This window comes from Poromitra crassiceps, assembly GCF_964638095.1.
Source record: "Poromitra crassiceps genome assembly, chromosome: 1".
NCBI lineage: Eukaryota > Metazoa > Chordata > Actinopteri > Beryciformes > Melamphaidae > Poromitra > Poromitra crassiceps.
The window spans coordinates 78,113,725-78,130,122 of record NC_139623.1 but is presented as its reverse complement, the minus strand read 5'-3'; the positions used below and the strand labels follow the sequence as shown (position 1 = coordinate 78,130,122).

Below are 16,398 nucleotides of genomic sequence, written 5' to 3'. Positions count from 1 at the left end.
CAGCCAACATTCCAATCATAGCAGAATACACTTCAGCTAGCAGTAAAGGGACAATACATCACACTGATCTTTGCAGTTCTGTGTTGATTAGCTAATAATTCAGTGGCATTTTGATTAACGTTATGATTTATTTCGATTTGGAACAAAAATGATGGTTTAACAGATTGCATGTTTACTGGGCTGTGGTGAGAGTGAGAAGGGCTTTGTGTTTGTGTGACTTGCGTGAATGGCTAGCCGTTAGCCATTACAGCCTTACAGCTAATAAGTTATCCCAGCCTAGCGGTCTATCTCCCCAAATTCTACAACAATGTCTTGTTTACTAACGTTCATAGTTGATAACATTACAGCAATACAGTTACGGTTTCGTACTCACTGTAAGATCAAGTGTTTAACGTTTATGTTAGCTTATTGTTTTGAATAGAATGTTTGACTAGCACACTGGAGCTAGCCTCGGTAGCCGCCGCCATGTTGAATAGTGAAAGAACTACAAACGCAGAGGCGCCTCTCGGTGGCGTCACACCCGGTCTCGCCTAAAGCCCGCCCCTAGCTCACGCTGATTGGTGCGCCTGTGTGGCGGCCGGTTTGAATGCATCTCTGAGGCCAGGGCCAGACTGAGGTGGATTGTGAATTTGTGGAACAATGCCGCCCCCGTCTGGTGGAGTCAGGCTAGTGATGCACGACATCTCTCTCCGTATTTTCTATGAAGTGGGTTAAATTGTAGCTTAAGTGGACGTGGGCTAAGTTGTAAGTCAAAGCCGCATGTGAGACGTAACTAGCACCTTCATTAAAACAAGTCTGTGATCAAAATAAATGCAAACACAGGGTTTCCTTCTCTGACTATTGCTGCTTTCACAAAATATTTACACAATGAGAGTTTTGATAATCATCAGTAATGTGGATATAATGACTAAGTGGGTAAAGGCTGAAATGATAGAATAGCTAGAACTGTCTGGTATGTACAGAAAATGACATCAGATATGAACGTGAGTGAATATTTCTGTTATTTCTATGAATGTGTGCGTGCGTCCATGTACGTGTGTAAGAGAAAGAGAAAGCCATTGTGTTGGCTATGCGTGGCTAACATGGACTGATGCTACCTCTATCATTTCTGCTGGAGGAAATGGGCTGTGATGGTCTGGATTGTGTGAGCAACCTACTTCATGCAGCGAAGTGCCTCCACGTATTTCAATGCCGCATCCAACGAGGTGAGCTGGTGAGATTTGTACTAGAACTGGGTCAGAGAGTCTGTGCAGCTCTGTGGCTGCTGAGGAAATGGATTTATGGTCGAGTATTTAAGGAGAGGACAATAAAGTGGTTTTTAGTCGTCTGTGAGTCCCAAATGCTTTTTAGTGACAGGTTAGGTTAGAGTAAATGATGGGATGTCTGGGTAGTGTCGAGGTAAAAGCACTCCCCTACCGCCCGCAGAGACCTGGGTTCAACTCTCCGGCTTGGTCAGATGTTCCTACAGACACAATTGGCCGTGTCTGCGGGTGGGAAGCCGGTGGGGTGATACTACCACGTGCTACGTCCTGCCAGTGAAACTCCTCTCGCTGTTTAGAGTAAATTATGCATTTAGTTGTGAAGGTGAGAAAGCAAATAGTGTGTCCTTAAAAGTCTAATGGTAATAAGGGGATTTGTGGGCGTTTGTGTAGTGTAAAGTACAGTGTGTAGTGTAAAGTACAGTGTGTAGTGTAAAGTACAGTGTAGTGTAAAGTACAGTAGTGTGTGAGAAGATTGAGGTCCACTTTAGAGAGAAGCTTGCTTGGGGATTCATCTAGAAGAAATGTGATGGAATCTCATTTCTGTAATACCCTTCTATATGGGGTCTATATGGGGGGTAGGGAAGAGGCAGAGGCAGAAGCAGAAGCACTAAGAGGGAAGATAGAACATTGAGAAGAGTATTATAGCGGAGTGTAAAGCTGGAGAGCGGAGGAGAGGAGAGAGATGAAGGACTATGAGGCTTCTTCCCTTACTTCCAGGCTTAGCAGCTGTAGGAGGCAGGCAGCACAAAGCCTGGAATAATGTCCTGTGGAGAAATGTGCTCTCTTCATTCATGTTCTATCAAACCTGAATTAATGTGGAGCTGCTCTCTTCTCCTTACTCCTGGTTACTCCTGCTTCACCCGTCTTAAGCTGTGTTCACACAGAGATATTTATTTTTCGCTCTGTCGCTCGATTCAACCCTTTGGAATCGCTCTGTCGCTCTGTTTAAATCGCTCGTCAACGGGCACAATAATTGACGGAAATCTGGGGGCTATAACGTTACGCAATGTCATGAGATTTGTCCACTACGAGCCACCGTAGTTGTTTACAAGCTAAGCCTATCAGCGTGCTCCTAACGCGAGCTCTATACCGGTAGTACAGACTTCACTTCATGTCAGCTGTCAGCCTGTCAATCAGCTGTCAATGCGGTTTGTTGCCACCCAATAAACCAGTGGTTTGTTCCAAGCCAGTGTGATCCTTGACTCGCTCTCACACGGCAGCCAATCAGCGTTGAACAGCGAGTGACTGATGTGCGACTGAGTTGGGATATTTCATCTCGGGCGACGAGCGAATTTCCTCCCTATCTGCTCTGTCTCTGTCGCTCGGACCCCCAGCAATTTTTCTCCCGGGGCGAATATACGCTCAATCGCTCGTTTGCATTGACTTTGTATGTAAACTCGATGCTAGCGAAAAACTATAAAATAGGTCGGTGTGAACGCAGCTTTACCCCAACGTGTTAGGATCTCACTCTGCAACTGCACACATGATCTGCCAGGAAAGAACAGAGCAGCAGCTACTGAACACTGTCATTCCCTGCGTTAAACACCGCACATGTATTTCATACAGAGAGAGCTTATGTATGTGTGCACTTGCCCGCCTCTCTCCCTTCAATTTGACAACTGCAATAATCTGTGATGATGACCCAGTTCCATAACAGATGCTTGTGAGACTCTGCAGCACCGTGCTCTCTGCTCTCTTCTCTCTCTTCTTCTCGCTGGATAAATGCGACCTGATCTGACCTGCTCCTGTGTCCCTGCACGACCCTCATCACTACAACATCATCATCTGCGTTCATCTCGTAAGCCTGTGGGGGCGGGCCAGGAGGAGTCTCTCTCCACCATCGATTAATCCTGCCTGGCGCATCAACTCAACCGCAGCACGAGACTGAAGCCACTGAGCCCAAACAATGAATTCTTTATGCTATGCTGAGTTTTAGTTGATGTGCATGCAGCCAGGCGCACACTCACTCATACATGCCTGTGTGACATGCGCGCACACACGCACACACGCACGCACGCACGCACACACACACACACACACACACACACACACACTAGGGGTGGGACAAAATATCGATACTCACGGTATCGCGATATTTCCACTTGCGATACGTTATCGATACACTGGCACCAAGTATCGATATGTTTATTTAAAAAAAATAATAATAATAATAATTTTTTTTAAATAAACAGGCTAAAATATTATGCTGTGTGTGGTAGTTGAAACATAGTTTCAAGTTGACGTTTATTTATGTTTGTAGTTGAAACAAAAACATAAATACTGTAGGCTACATGAATGGAAATGTTTGATCATTAATATCTACTTTTAAAAATTATATAGGTAGGTAATATAGGTTTTCTTGTTTTAATAATAATAATAAAAAGACTTAATGTGTAACTTTTCCTCCGTGGTATCAAAAATGGTATGAGTGAGTGAGTGAACTCTGAGAGAGTTCATGTCAATTCTGCTAATAAATACATAATACCTGCTTCTTGCCTTTTAGGGGTATTTTTTATCTTCAGTTACACAGATATCGTGATGTATCGTAGGTTAAATTTCTTCCAATATATCGATTATCGCAGAATCGCTGTATCGTGATAATGTCGTTATCGAGGGCCAAGTATCGTGACCATATCGTATCGTGAGTTACTCCACGATTCCCACCCCTAACACACACACACACACACACACACACACACACAAACACACACACACACAATACACACTCAGAAGCCAGTGCACAAACCATTAAATCCGCTTTATGTCCCATTAGAATCGATTGATTCCAGCCTAACTCACAGCCTTGCCTTGTCTCTCCTATAGGAATCTGTTGCCTGCAAGAATCAAACATGATCCATTCTATCTAAGGGCCTGTGTGTGTCCACCTAGCGTCTTTTTCAGACCGTTAAACGCTGGGAGTGCGCTGGGGAGCGCTGATCTCAGTGTACAATATACAAGGAAGCAGTGTGAAACTAACGTTAGTTTAGTGCGGTAGTAGCTTGATAGCTGACAGTTAACATTGGCAAACAACACACATACAGTGATTTAGCTCAACAACACTCACCAGAAATATTAAGTGTCTAGCCAATCTGCTCGCACAATTGAGCCTTTCTGTCTCTGTTGCGATAGTTTCTCCATATGATTAGTTGCCAGAAAAGGAGCACCCGACACCAGCGTCTTTCTGAAAAGTTAAAATATTTTCAGCTGGAAGCGCTGGGAGCACAAAAAACGCGCACAAAAACGCCGGAGCGCTCTGAAAATAGACACTGGGCGCTGCGCACTTTCTCTAGACGTCCGTGTGCGCCCGCATACGCTCTCCCCCCATTGGAAACAACTGAAAATAGACGCCGGAGCTGATGAAAAGACGCTAGGTGGACACAGGCCCTTAGCTGTGTGCCTACAGTACCATCAGCCATGCAAACAGTAGGTAAGGTGATGCACTGTGGATCGCAGCTTCAGCTTCAGCACGACGCAAGGGAGCATCATCTGAGAGTCAAACAAAGCCATGTGCAAGTGATGACAGCTTCAAATGTACTGCTGCGTTTGCATGTGAACGAGTGACAGGCTCAGGGAAACAGAACAGAGACAGGAAGGGAAAGAGAAGTGCTGTGTGTGTGTGTGTGTGTGTGTGTGTGTGTGTGTGTGTGTGTGTGTGTGTGTCTCAGAGTGTTTGTTTACAAGGGAGACGAGAGTGAATCAGCAGTGAGCTTAGAGCTCCTACAAATTAAAGAGCTGCTTGGTTCGGATTGAGGCTGATATTAAAAGCTCACCATACTGTCACGGACTGGATTAACTAACACTTTGATCTGCCACGCATACACATGCACACACACACACACACACACACACACACACACACACACACAAACACACACACACACACACGCACACACACACAAACACACGCACACACACACACACACACACACAACACCCAAATGTTTTTTTCCCTTTGAGTTGCATGCTCCTATACCTCTGAGTACAGTAGTATTGTCTCTACAGTAACTCTGAGCTACACAGTGAACGTACAGAGAGTCTGCTCGATAGCTGAGCAGTGCACCAACAGTGACGAGGATTTGAAACACAGATCATGGGATTTGGGCTTATGCTTCCATGAGGATTTCTTTTGAATCCCATGCCAATCACAGTATAGGCTACTTGACGAAAAGAAAAATGGACGCAGATAACTGATTTACTATGTTCCGGACTAATTTGTGGGGGGCGGGAAGGGGGGGGGGTAGCTCATAGATGATGCAAACAACATGTCGTTTTTGCAAAACAGAAACAGATTGGAAATTTGGAACAAGCTGCTCCCAAGTCCACTCATCAGTGTCATCTTTAGAGTCAGTGATGGGTCAAACAATACTGACTGGTGACTGATCATCTCTAAATGTCAGTGTGGTCGCGTTCAGCTACCAAAGGCAGACCAGAGCTCTCCATAAACGACACAGAGCTACGGGTTAACATAAACGACACAGAGCTACGGGTTAACACGTAGGACGACACAGAGCTACGGGTTAACACGTAGGATAACACGTAGGTTAACACGTAGGATAACACGTAGGTTAACACGTAGGTTAACACGTAGGGGGAAAACAACATATATCAGCATGGAAGGAGGAATTAACCCCGAGCAGCACTGTGTCAGGTCAAGGGTCAAACCCCGCCCACCCCCACCTCACACCACCCACCCCCACCTCACCCCACCCTTTCTGAGACAGTAAAGATGGAGGGATGTTGTTGTTTCTAAGATGTAGTCAGCCTGTGCTCAGTCACAGCCTTGTCCGTTTCCTGAGAACATAGAAGGAATGTGTTAGTTCCATTCCTTCTTTTTATTTATAGTATTATGTGTGTATATATACATATATATATATATATATATATATATATATATATATAGATAGATAGATAGATAGATAGATATAGTATTAGTATAGTATTCTAGTATATATAGTATATTTTATTTTATATAGAGAAAATGCTTGTACTCTTTATATAAATAAAATTTAAAAATAAATAGTGTCACTAAATGTTACGGCTGTGTGTGTGTGCGTGTGTGTGTCTTACCCTGCGTTGGCCGAGGCTGCCTGGGCTGGCCGGTGAAGGGCTGGGAGATTTTCCCGAGTGAGGAGTGGACAGCTGACTGGCCGGTGTCCCATTCACTAGAGAGAGAGAGAGAGAGAGAGAGAGAGAGAGAGAGAGAAAGGGAACAGGATGCAGAAGAGTGAGGCGAGGGAGACATTGAAATAGATGATTTAATGTGAACAGTTTCTGAGAGGCTAACACGCCCACACCTCCGGCCTCAGCATCCATCCATACATACACATGAATGAGGCAGAGGAGGAGGAGAAGAGGTCAAAGAAGAGAGAAAAAAGTATGGAATCCATATTGCTGTTTCTTATTTTAGTGACACACAGTCACACACACAATAAATAAATACAAAATGATCCCTCAGCCTTTATTACAGCATGTGTCCTGCTTAAAGTCTAATGGCTGGAAGTCAATACACCACATCAAGCTGTCCTCCTTTTCAACCATTCCTCCACTCAACACACTATGACTGACCCCGATCTGACCTTGAGCTGAGCTACTAGTGACCCTGAGCTGAGCTAGCCTGGGTAAACCCAGCCTTCAACGTGAGGTCACAGGCTATGCCTGTAGCGTAAGTTGTTGTTGTCCCTCTTGAGTGGAGGCGCTTCGGGGGATGGGAAAAGCAGCCGTTTCTGTTTTACTGTCCGTGGCGTTTTCCTCAGAGAAAAACGCTCTTTCGCGCTTTGAGTCTTGTGGTTTTGTTGGCATTCCTACCTCTTGTTCTGAGCTTGATTCTTCGCTCCTTTCCATTTCTGGAGAGTAGGCCTACTCAATGTTTCCTCTGCTCTTGTAATGAAGTTGGAACATGATTTGCTGTCCTGTTGGTGCACTTTCACACCAACCCGCTCCAGGCGCAGAAATACTCCCTTCTCGAGTGGTTTGCAGCTGCCTAACTTGACCTTTAAAACTAAGGTTTTTCTTGCAAAACCTGCAAAAATCGTTCACGTTGGTGGTAGCCATCGCGTGCTAGCAGTACTGAATGTCTAATGTTAGCTCCTTTGCTAATAATAAAGTGAGTGCAGAGTGATGACGCCATCTGTTGCACTACGCATGTGCTCCGTGTACTAAGCTGGTTGGCTGATGGAGTGGTCTATCAAGGGAGGTACACCCGCCCCTCCCCGTCCGCCAGAAATCGCTCTGAATAGCCCAGCCTCCAGACTCTTCGTGACTGATGGCACATAGAGGTCACGGGGAGGCTGGGTTTACCCAGGCTAGAGCTGAGCTACCCCTGACCCCGAGCTGAGCTACTAGTGATCCCGAGCTGAGCTACTCCTGAACCTGAGCTGAGCTACTTTTCCAGCTCTGCAGCACAGACCCAGCGGCAGAACGTCCTCATTAAACAAGAACATCTGATTCATCTACACTGTAGCCGGCTGGCTCCTGTGTGTTGTCAAGTGAAAGGTAGACCATCTCCTGATGGCAGCATCAACCTGCTTCCCCATTAGTGGAAACACTTAGGGATGGGATATCGGTATCGGGATATCGGTATCGGGTGCCGATATGACGTAATTCACATGTCAGATATCGGACTGACGTCGCTGATCCACATTCCGATCCAGAGTCCATTCATAGCCAGCACTGGACCATAAACCCACCGTAACATAACATGAAACAGTGCTAGTAAGTAGTACTAGAATTGAGGTACATGTAGTAACAGTAGCCGTTAGCTAACTCAACAAACTTCTTAGTTTTGGAGATATTTTAGTCACAGGGGTGTTTCATTGTCGCTTATTTGTTGAAATGTTATCTTAATAATTTTGAGTGGATCAATTGTTTTGTAAATATCTAATTAATTGTTTAATTGAATATTGTGGAATATTATGAGCCAGGTAATTAATGCTGTGAGACAATTGATTACTAAACCAAAGACTAAGGGTGTATTCACACCTGTAGGTCGTTTGCTTTGTTCCGATTCAGGTACTTAATTGATACAATTGTTGCATTTGTGCCTTGGTTCGTTTGTGTTCACACAGCCACAAATGAAACGGTCCAAATAGTATTGTCAAACTTCCTGGATTGGCCAGCAGACACGCTGATAGGCTAATAGCCTCTCGGGATGGACAAAATAATTCCCAGAGATTTTCCTATATGATTATAAAAATGCGTTTTGTTAGACCTACATTTTAGGCTATGTCGGGCGTCCGCCGTGCGAGGAGAGAGAGAGAGAGAGAGAGAGAGAGAGAGAGAGAGAAAGTTCTTTATTTATTTATTAATGTATGCTATGTAGGCTATGTAAGCCTATGTATTTATTTAGCCTATTTAGGCTATTGGGAATTTGGAGATAGAAGATCAAAGACCCTCGCAAATTCTGCTATTAGGCTATCACGGAGATGAGGATTAGCCGAGACATAGGCTATATGAACACCTGTCCTGTCAGGAATAAAATATTAATAAATAATTTAATAATAACGGACATTTCGAGGAAGACATGCAATCAGTCTGATTGTCTGATTGAACCAGACAATCTTATCACAAAGAAGGCTGGCTCTGATTACCACGATTTGTTTTCATTTATTGAATGGAGACCAGAGAGAGCGAGAGAGAGGGAGAGAGAGGGCGCGTACACAATTTACAGGCAAAATCCGTAGAGATTCAACACATTAACGTTGCTTCCCATGGTCCGAGGTAAGTTGATTGAGTTCAAACTGCTGATTTGATGATCCAAAAATCCCCCAAAGTTTATCGATGCAAGTCACAAGTCGCCAAAACAGGATCTGAAAGATGTTGTTTTTAAACGATAAAAATGTTCGTTCTTCAGGCCATTACGCACAGCGCAGCTGACTACGGCAGCTGGTTTATCCAAAAATGCGCACCGTTTACTGCTGTTGTGGCGGATCGAGGTCGGCTCACGTTCTCACCACAAACGAACCGCACCAGAGTTCGTTTGGAAGCGGACCGAGACCACCCTTTCTTGGCGATCTCGGTCCGCTTGTTTTGTCCCGCATCCGAGTGCGATTGCTGTGTTCACACTCCCCCAAACGAACCGTACCAAGGGGGAAAATGCTCTCCGTTTCGGAACAACTGCTCCAAACGAGATAGGTGTGAATACACCCTAACTGTTGTCACAGTAGGAGGCAGCTACTATGGAGGCTGCAGCTCCTTGGGAGAGTTGCCAAGAGCTCTGGTATCGGAATCGGTATCGGCAGATATCCCAATTCAGGTATCGGAATCTGATCGGAACTGAAAAAATGTGGATCAGTGCATCTCAGCAACCATATTGAACTGCTTGATTCCAGATTATGACTCCAGGCCCGTATGAAGGCCATTTAACCTACAGCAATGATTTACAGCTAATAGAACAGTAATCAGCAATCAGAATCAGAATTCTGTATTTCACCAAGCTATGTTTTCCACAAACAAGGACATTTACTTTGTGTGGTTGGTTGGTGCAAGTAACATAAGATAAATTAGAACAAATAAATGAGATAGAAACAAATATAATAAAGAATATAAAAAGATTAAAAGATATTAACAAATTAAGATAACATTATTAACAGCCTTTAAATACTGTATATAAACAGTCTCTTAACTCATTGAGTGCCAGCCACTTTTGGAGAACGGACGCTCCCAGTGCCAGAGTTTCAGAGCTTTTTTCAGTGATTTCTCGAGGCCCACAGAATATTGTGTGATATTACTATGTAAACAATGAACACGCAAAAAGAACGATGAGACTCTTTTCTATCATCAGCAAAAACAGGTTTATTGATATCATTTTCCGTTCTTTCGTTATCAGCCGGAGAAGATAGCTTGATTTAACAAAAAAGAGCAGTTTTTTTCTAGAAGCTGAGATAATGGCCCTTTTGTGAAATTAAACATTTCAAACACATCACTGACTCTGAAGCTAATTTTCTGATGTAGTCACACCTCAAAAATAATTTCCTTCAATAAAACAGTGAAGGCCAGGGAATTTTGTTTGGCAGAATAATATTTTTAGCTGCAACCAGCAGCGCTGGCCCCTGCGTGCGCTGCTGGTTGCAGCTTCTTGCTGGTCTTTGCTGCTGGTGGGCATCGGATATTCTGGCTTGCGTTTGCCAACCCTGTCCTGCTGCCTGGGTCTGTCTGGGTCAGTGTTGTGTGCTGCTCTGCGTGCCCCCCCCCCCCCCCCCCGCCCCGCCTCAACTGCACACTCCTCCTTATGGGAGGTGGCTCTCTGCTGAGTTTGCTCTGCACTGTGAAGGGTGCGCGACCATCTATGCGCGACATCCAGCTTTTTTACAGCGTTTCCGCGTGTGTTTGTCACCGGCTCCTATGCTTCCAGTTGAGAATAATAAACAACTCCACGGCTGATCATGCGAATGGGCTGTCGCAGCGGGCATGGAGGAGCTCAATTGTGGGAGCAGATTGGCTGCTGCAGGCGCATCTAACGTTAAAACGCTTCATGCATATCAATGCATACGGATGCGATGCGATTTCCGTTTCCCCAACGACTTATTCTCTGTTTTTCTCTGCCTTTCTGTTAACCTGGAGAGCACTGTCGCCACCTAAGGGTTCTGTAAAATAGGTTATAGACCTCCAATAGCTACAATAGTTGTACCAGAGATGTATCAGGGATTGATCCACGTCCCACCGTCAAAAAACGCAATTGACGACAATCGTCGTCTTTGGCACTCTACGTCAGTATTTGAATTGACGACAGCTGTCGTCATTGGCACTCAATGAGTTAACAACCAAGTGTGGTAGCCTAAAGATTTGCTATTTAACAAAATATGTAGAGGGTGCATGATAAGTAGCAGCAGTAATGAGCTTTGTATTGCACATGAATTACAGATATTGAGTAGCATATATTGCACATTAGGGGGATTTGGGGAACAATGCAGTGGAAAACTATTGGGTTTTGATACGATTAATGTCTCTAATCGAAAATCCAATAAATAAATTAAAATGTGTGTGTGTGTGTGTGTGTGTGTGTGTGTGTGTGTGTGTGTGTGTGTGTGTGTCTGTGTGCGTGTGCGTGTGTGTGCATGTACTGTGCAACTGTGCGTGCTTGTGCATGCATTTGTGTGTTTTAGCAGCAGTCTTTTTCAGCAGGGCCCCACTGAGGTCCTCAGATCGCCAGTGCAGCAGATAACTGAAAGAATCGTTCAAATTGTGAAAGAAGCGTAAAATTTGGCACAAATACTCTTAACACATTCACTGCCAGCCGTTTTTTTTTTACTGTAGGTAGGTTCTGCCAGAGGGTTTTTTTGAGGATTCTGGCTCATCTTTCAAGACCCGAGGATTCTTTTCTGCTAAGATTTTGTGAACACACAATATCTCAAAAGAACTAATAGAATGTGTGCTTTCTCTGTCTAAAAGAGTTAGTTTGTAGAGTTAGTAGTTATGTAAGCATTAGCAGTTGAATACAGCATGGTTTCAGCGTCTGACAAATTATTTTGAGATAAACGGCTTTTTGTGAAATTCGATAGAACAGTCACTTTAACCATTCATTTTTGGCATCAGTAAGACGTCAGACATCTAAACAATAGTTTTGAACAGTAATTTCCTCCATAACAGCAGGAAACACCCCTCTCATTCAAACTCCTCCCTCCGTGTGTGTTCTTCTTGGCTGCAGCGGGCATGTCACAAGCTCGTTTCTGTTGCTGCTGTAACCTCGCGTCACCAGGCTCACTGCTTCTGCTGCTGCTGCCTGTCTGCTGGCGGCCGCTGTGCAAGTCTGGATCGGCTTGCTCCTTTCTTGTGGTTTGTGTTGAGAGCTTTGATGAAGCTTTTGCGATTCTGGTCTTATTTATGCTGCGTGTTTCAAAGTGTGTTCCACCCGTAATCTATTATGCAAATTTGCAATCCCGCACCGCCAGCAATCAGCGCGAAAACGAAAGCGTTTTCGCCAATCCATTTTCATGAGAATGGCTTCCTCACACATGCTTTTTGCTTGCCTTCCTCTAGTCTGGGAGAGCACTGTCGCCACTTAGTGGGTCGGTGGAATGGGTTGTACATGTTCGGTGGCTCCAATAATTATATAAGAGATGTAAAAGGGTTAGATGCACATCCCACGGTCAAAAAAAAAATAATCCTTTTTTTGACGTAAAAACACGTCATTGGCAGTCAACCGTTGGATTTAGTTTGACGTAAAAACACGTCATTGGCAGTGAACGTGTTAAAGGTCCACTCTTTTGAAAAAGTGGTCTGGCCATGCAAAAATTCAAGGTGGCGCCCATTTTTCAAGATGGCCGCCACCTAGCTCCTTAAATTACGTTTTCCCATAGAAATTGATTGAGTTTTCAGATTAAGGAGGTTTTTGGTGTTGTCTCTCATGTGTTAGACCATGCAGAAGCCATGCCAACCTGGAATTCCACCATGGTGACCATTTTCCAAGATGGCTGCCATCTGGATTGTAAATCGAAAACATTCTCATATAATTTGATTGGGTTGTCCAATTTACGAGGATTCTGTGTTATTTTATGTTTTAGATTATGCAGAAACCAATTCTGCAATCAAAAATGATAACATATCATGAGAACATGAGCCAAGCCTACATCTACCTCGAAAGCCAGGAGCACATCTCTGCCCTGTTTGTGAGCCTTGAGTTCAGGGATCTCTGCCAACAGTTTTTCCTTTAGTCTGGTAGAGTTGACAGTAGGTGAGTTTACACCCAGTTGCTCCAGACGCTGCTGGTACAGGTTGCTCATATCTGCGAGACGAAAGATGGTAGGACCATCAGAACTGAGACTGGTTTCTACAATGTAGTTGACTAGCTCTGAGAAAACCAGGGGAAATAAGTCTGATTCTGGTTCACTTTGAGATGACTCTTTCTCAAGGCCTGTTAGGTGCGATCTCTCCCTGTTGTAGAGACGTGTAAGACATGCACAATGGTATTTTAGCTCCTGTGCTATGGCATCGCCACCACTCAGTATAGCCAATAGTTTACCGTCATTTAGTGTCTGGGCACATTCGTGTAGTCTGTTGTTCAGGTTCATTGTCATTACCTGACATAGGTCAGATGCAGGGTCTATTTTATCACAAAAAATGCAAGCCTGAACATCATAACTGGTTCTACGCAGCTTTGTGTGGCTTTCATCTTTTGCACTACTTTGAGCATTGGATTTTCGCTTCCTCGCGCGATCTAATTTGGTGTTGTTGTCGACAACTAGTGTGATACTTTGCCTGGTTCTCTCTCAAAGTAGCTTCTATACCACCATCTTCATCCAGCTTTGCCGGGTCCAGGATCATTGGCATTTCATTGATCTCATGAAATAGTGGAACATTGGTTGCAAGCATGATGTAGCCGTCATCATGAGGACTATGAAAAATTTGAGGTGATGAAAGGACAAAGACAACATTTCTTCCAATCAGTTTGCCTCTTGGCTAACATTGGATTTGCATTTGCCATTTTTTGAGATTGATTTCTACTATCCTTAGAAAGTGATACCGCACATTCACGTATGGGATACAACTAGGTTCGGGTGACCTACACCTAGCCCAATCATTCATCTAGTGTCATTTAAATCCCGTGTGATCTGTACACCTTCCGGGTAAGTATACATGATTGAGTCATGTATAGCCCCGCTTACCCTTGGCTCGGCTCTCCCGCACTGGCACACCCTGTCAATTCAGGCGCGGCTATCTAACTACATCTACTAACTATTATTACTAGCTAATTGATTGGGGGCTGTTAGACAGCATTTGGGATACTAAATTAAGCTATACTATCACTATTAGCCGACAACTACAGTATTAGTAAAACTAGATCAGCTGACACTGAACCCCATGCTGAGTTTCACAGCAGTGATGTCACCAGTGTGCCCTGGTTGTGCACTGACATTCACTCTATTAAATTGTGTTTCTATGTTTTATAGATCACGAGATATCATCGCAACGAGTTTAACAGCGGCCATCTTGCACGCTATATTTGCTATAACATTAAACATTAAACATAAAAGTAATGAAATGTGAGACTCATAAACATAGTTTAGACCAAAATGAATTGATTATATGATAATTACATGCCGTGATGCCGATATAGGACTTATTGGTACAACACCTGGAAGCCATCTTGAAAAATGGCGGCCATTTTGAATTGTTGCGTGGCCAGACCACTTTTTCAAAAGAGTGGACCTTTAAGAGTATTTGTGCCAAATTTCATGCTTCTTTCACAATTTGAACGATTCTTTTGATATATGCAATTATCTGCTGCACTGACTCTGATCACAGCGCCCCCTATAGTACCAGCATCAGACTGCAGCTAGAGCACCTGGACCCTAGTCTCGCTGGGCAGCCTCCTCTCCCTACCGTGAGAGGAGTCTGGCGCCGCAGATCTCCATAGTACGATTGCGATGGGCGGCGCTTAGCGGCAGTGCCCTTGGAAAATAGTTTCCAACAATCCAACTGGCCCTTTTCAGCGTGTAGCAACGAGCTAGCGTGTAGGTTTCTGCCGTTAGCTTGCTAGCTAGTTAGCGTTGTTGTTTTCACTGAGGCGGCAGGGCACTATTTACAGCGACACACAGGGAGGAGGGAGCGGAAGCCGCTCTGATTGACGTGGTCGGAGCCAATGACAGAGTTTGTAATAAGCCGGGAGCGGACATCCGGCAGGGACTGAAACAGTCGCTCCAATGGAGAGCAGCTGTAGAGCAGGGGAGGGCTTATCCCAGTTGCCTGTTTCCGTGGCGTCAGACTCCTCTCACGGTAGGGAGGGGAGGCTGGCCAGCGAGACTACCTGGACCCCAAATCCTTGCACACTTGGCCCAGCGCTGATAGCTTGACAACTTTCTATTATGACAAGTCTCAACTCTCTGAATGACATGTTGCAGGCTGGTGGAAATTAGGCTTTAGAATAATTGAGACTACTTCTAGAAAACTGTAATAAACCATAAACATCACCAGACCCCTGACCAGACCCCCCCCCCCCATTTCACAGCTATTTCTTATGATTGTTTACTGATTACAATTATAGCCTACATGTAGCCTAATCAGTCATCTTCTACGCAATTACATTTTTAGAGTAGGCCTACACTACTCCATCCTGACCATGTTGATATAGCACCACCCAAAGTATTTAAATAATTATAATAATAATAATTAATGAATGTTTTTTGTCCCCTGACGAGATCAAAGAACTTCCTACATTATTCAAGGACAAACAAGCGACAAACAAAAATAGCTTGACCGGCTGCCGTCGCACACAAACTATTTTTACATAGCCTATTCCATAAAAAAGGGGTGTGGGGGGGGATGGGGGCAATATTCCTGACACCAGGCATCTTCATTGATTAAATACAGCATCGGCGTTACGCACATCGACAGACCCTCCTCCGAGTTACACAACACAGTGATCAATAACATTAAGCCATTTCACAGCTGAGCAACGTTAACGTTTGGGACAAAATCACCCGTGCCAATCAAGCCACACGGCGGACACAATCACACCGACGTGTACCCGGCGGTAACCCGCGAACATCAAGTCATCCGAATGGGGGACAAGTTAGTTTAAATGTGTCGGACAAATGTGTCCGACACATTGCCGTTTACCAGCTGAGCTGAATAAAGAAAGTGGTCGATCTTGATTCCTACCTTCCACATCATCCAGCATGATGAAAACACAGTGATAGTAGTCCAACGGAAGAAAGAAGGAGAACAGCACCTCTGTCTCTATGAGCCGAGCTCCGTCCAGCTTTGACAGTAAAGTGTCTCGCGCTGATTGAATAATGGGATCGACAGACGAAGCAGCGCTCTGTAGTGTAGCAGCCTACATGCTCTCAGGCAGGCTCATAGGCGGAGAAGCTGCTTGCGCAGACTCTGACGCGCACCGAGGACAGAGAGAGAGAGAGAGGGAGAGAGAGAGGGAGAGAGAGGGAAAGTGGGGAGATAGAGAGAGAGGCGATGGAGGGAGAGAGGAGGGCGGGAGAGAGAGATGAGATAAAAAAAAACATTTTGTTTTGATACTTATGTTCTTTACTTTCAATAATCAGTTGGAATGAAATTACTTGAACTGAGAGAGATAAGGAGAGAGACTGGAGCTGGAGGAGAAAGTGAGATAGACAGAGAGAGAGAGAGACAGAGAGAGAGAGAGAGAGAGAGAGAGAGAGAGAGGGAAAGTGGGGAGAGAGAGAGA

General features: G+C 44.5%; 1 protein-coding gene across 3 annotated transcripts in view; it reads right to left on the bottom strand.

The window, feature by feature from the left end:
* The window catches only part of dclk1a (doublecortin-like kinase 1a), a gene marked incomplete at both ends in the record, with an annotated part of 262,817 nt that overhangs the window by 127,073 nt on the left and 119,346 nt on the right, over positions 1–16,398 (bottom strand). For all 3 annotated transcript variants that reach the window (XM_083642753.1, XM_083642751.1, XM_083642752.1), the window contains one exon: positions 6,330–6,424. In XM_083642753.1, the coding sequence (XP_083498879.1) occupies positions 6,330–6,424 (95 nt within the window). The remainder of the gene's footprint in view (positions 1–6,329; positions 6,425–16,398) is intronic.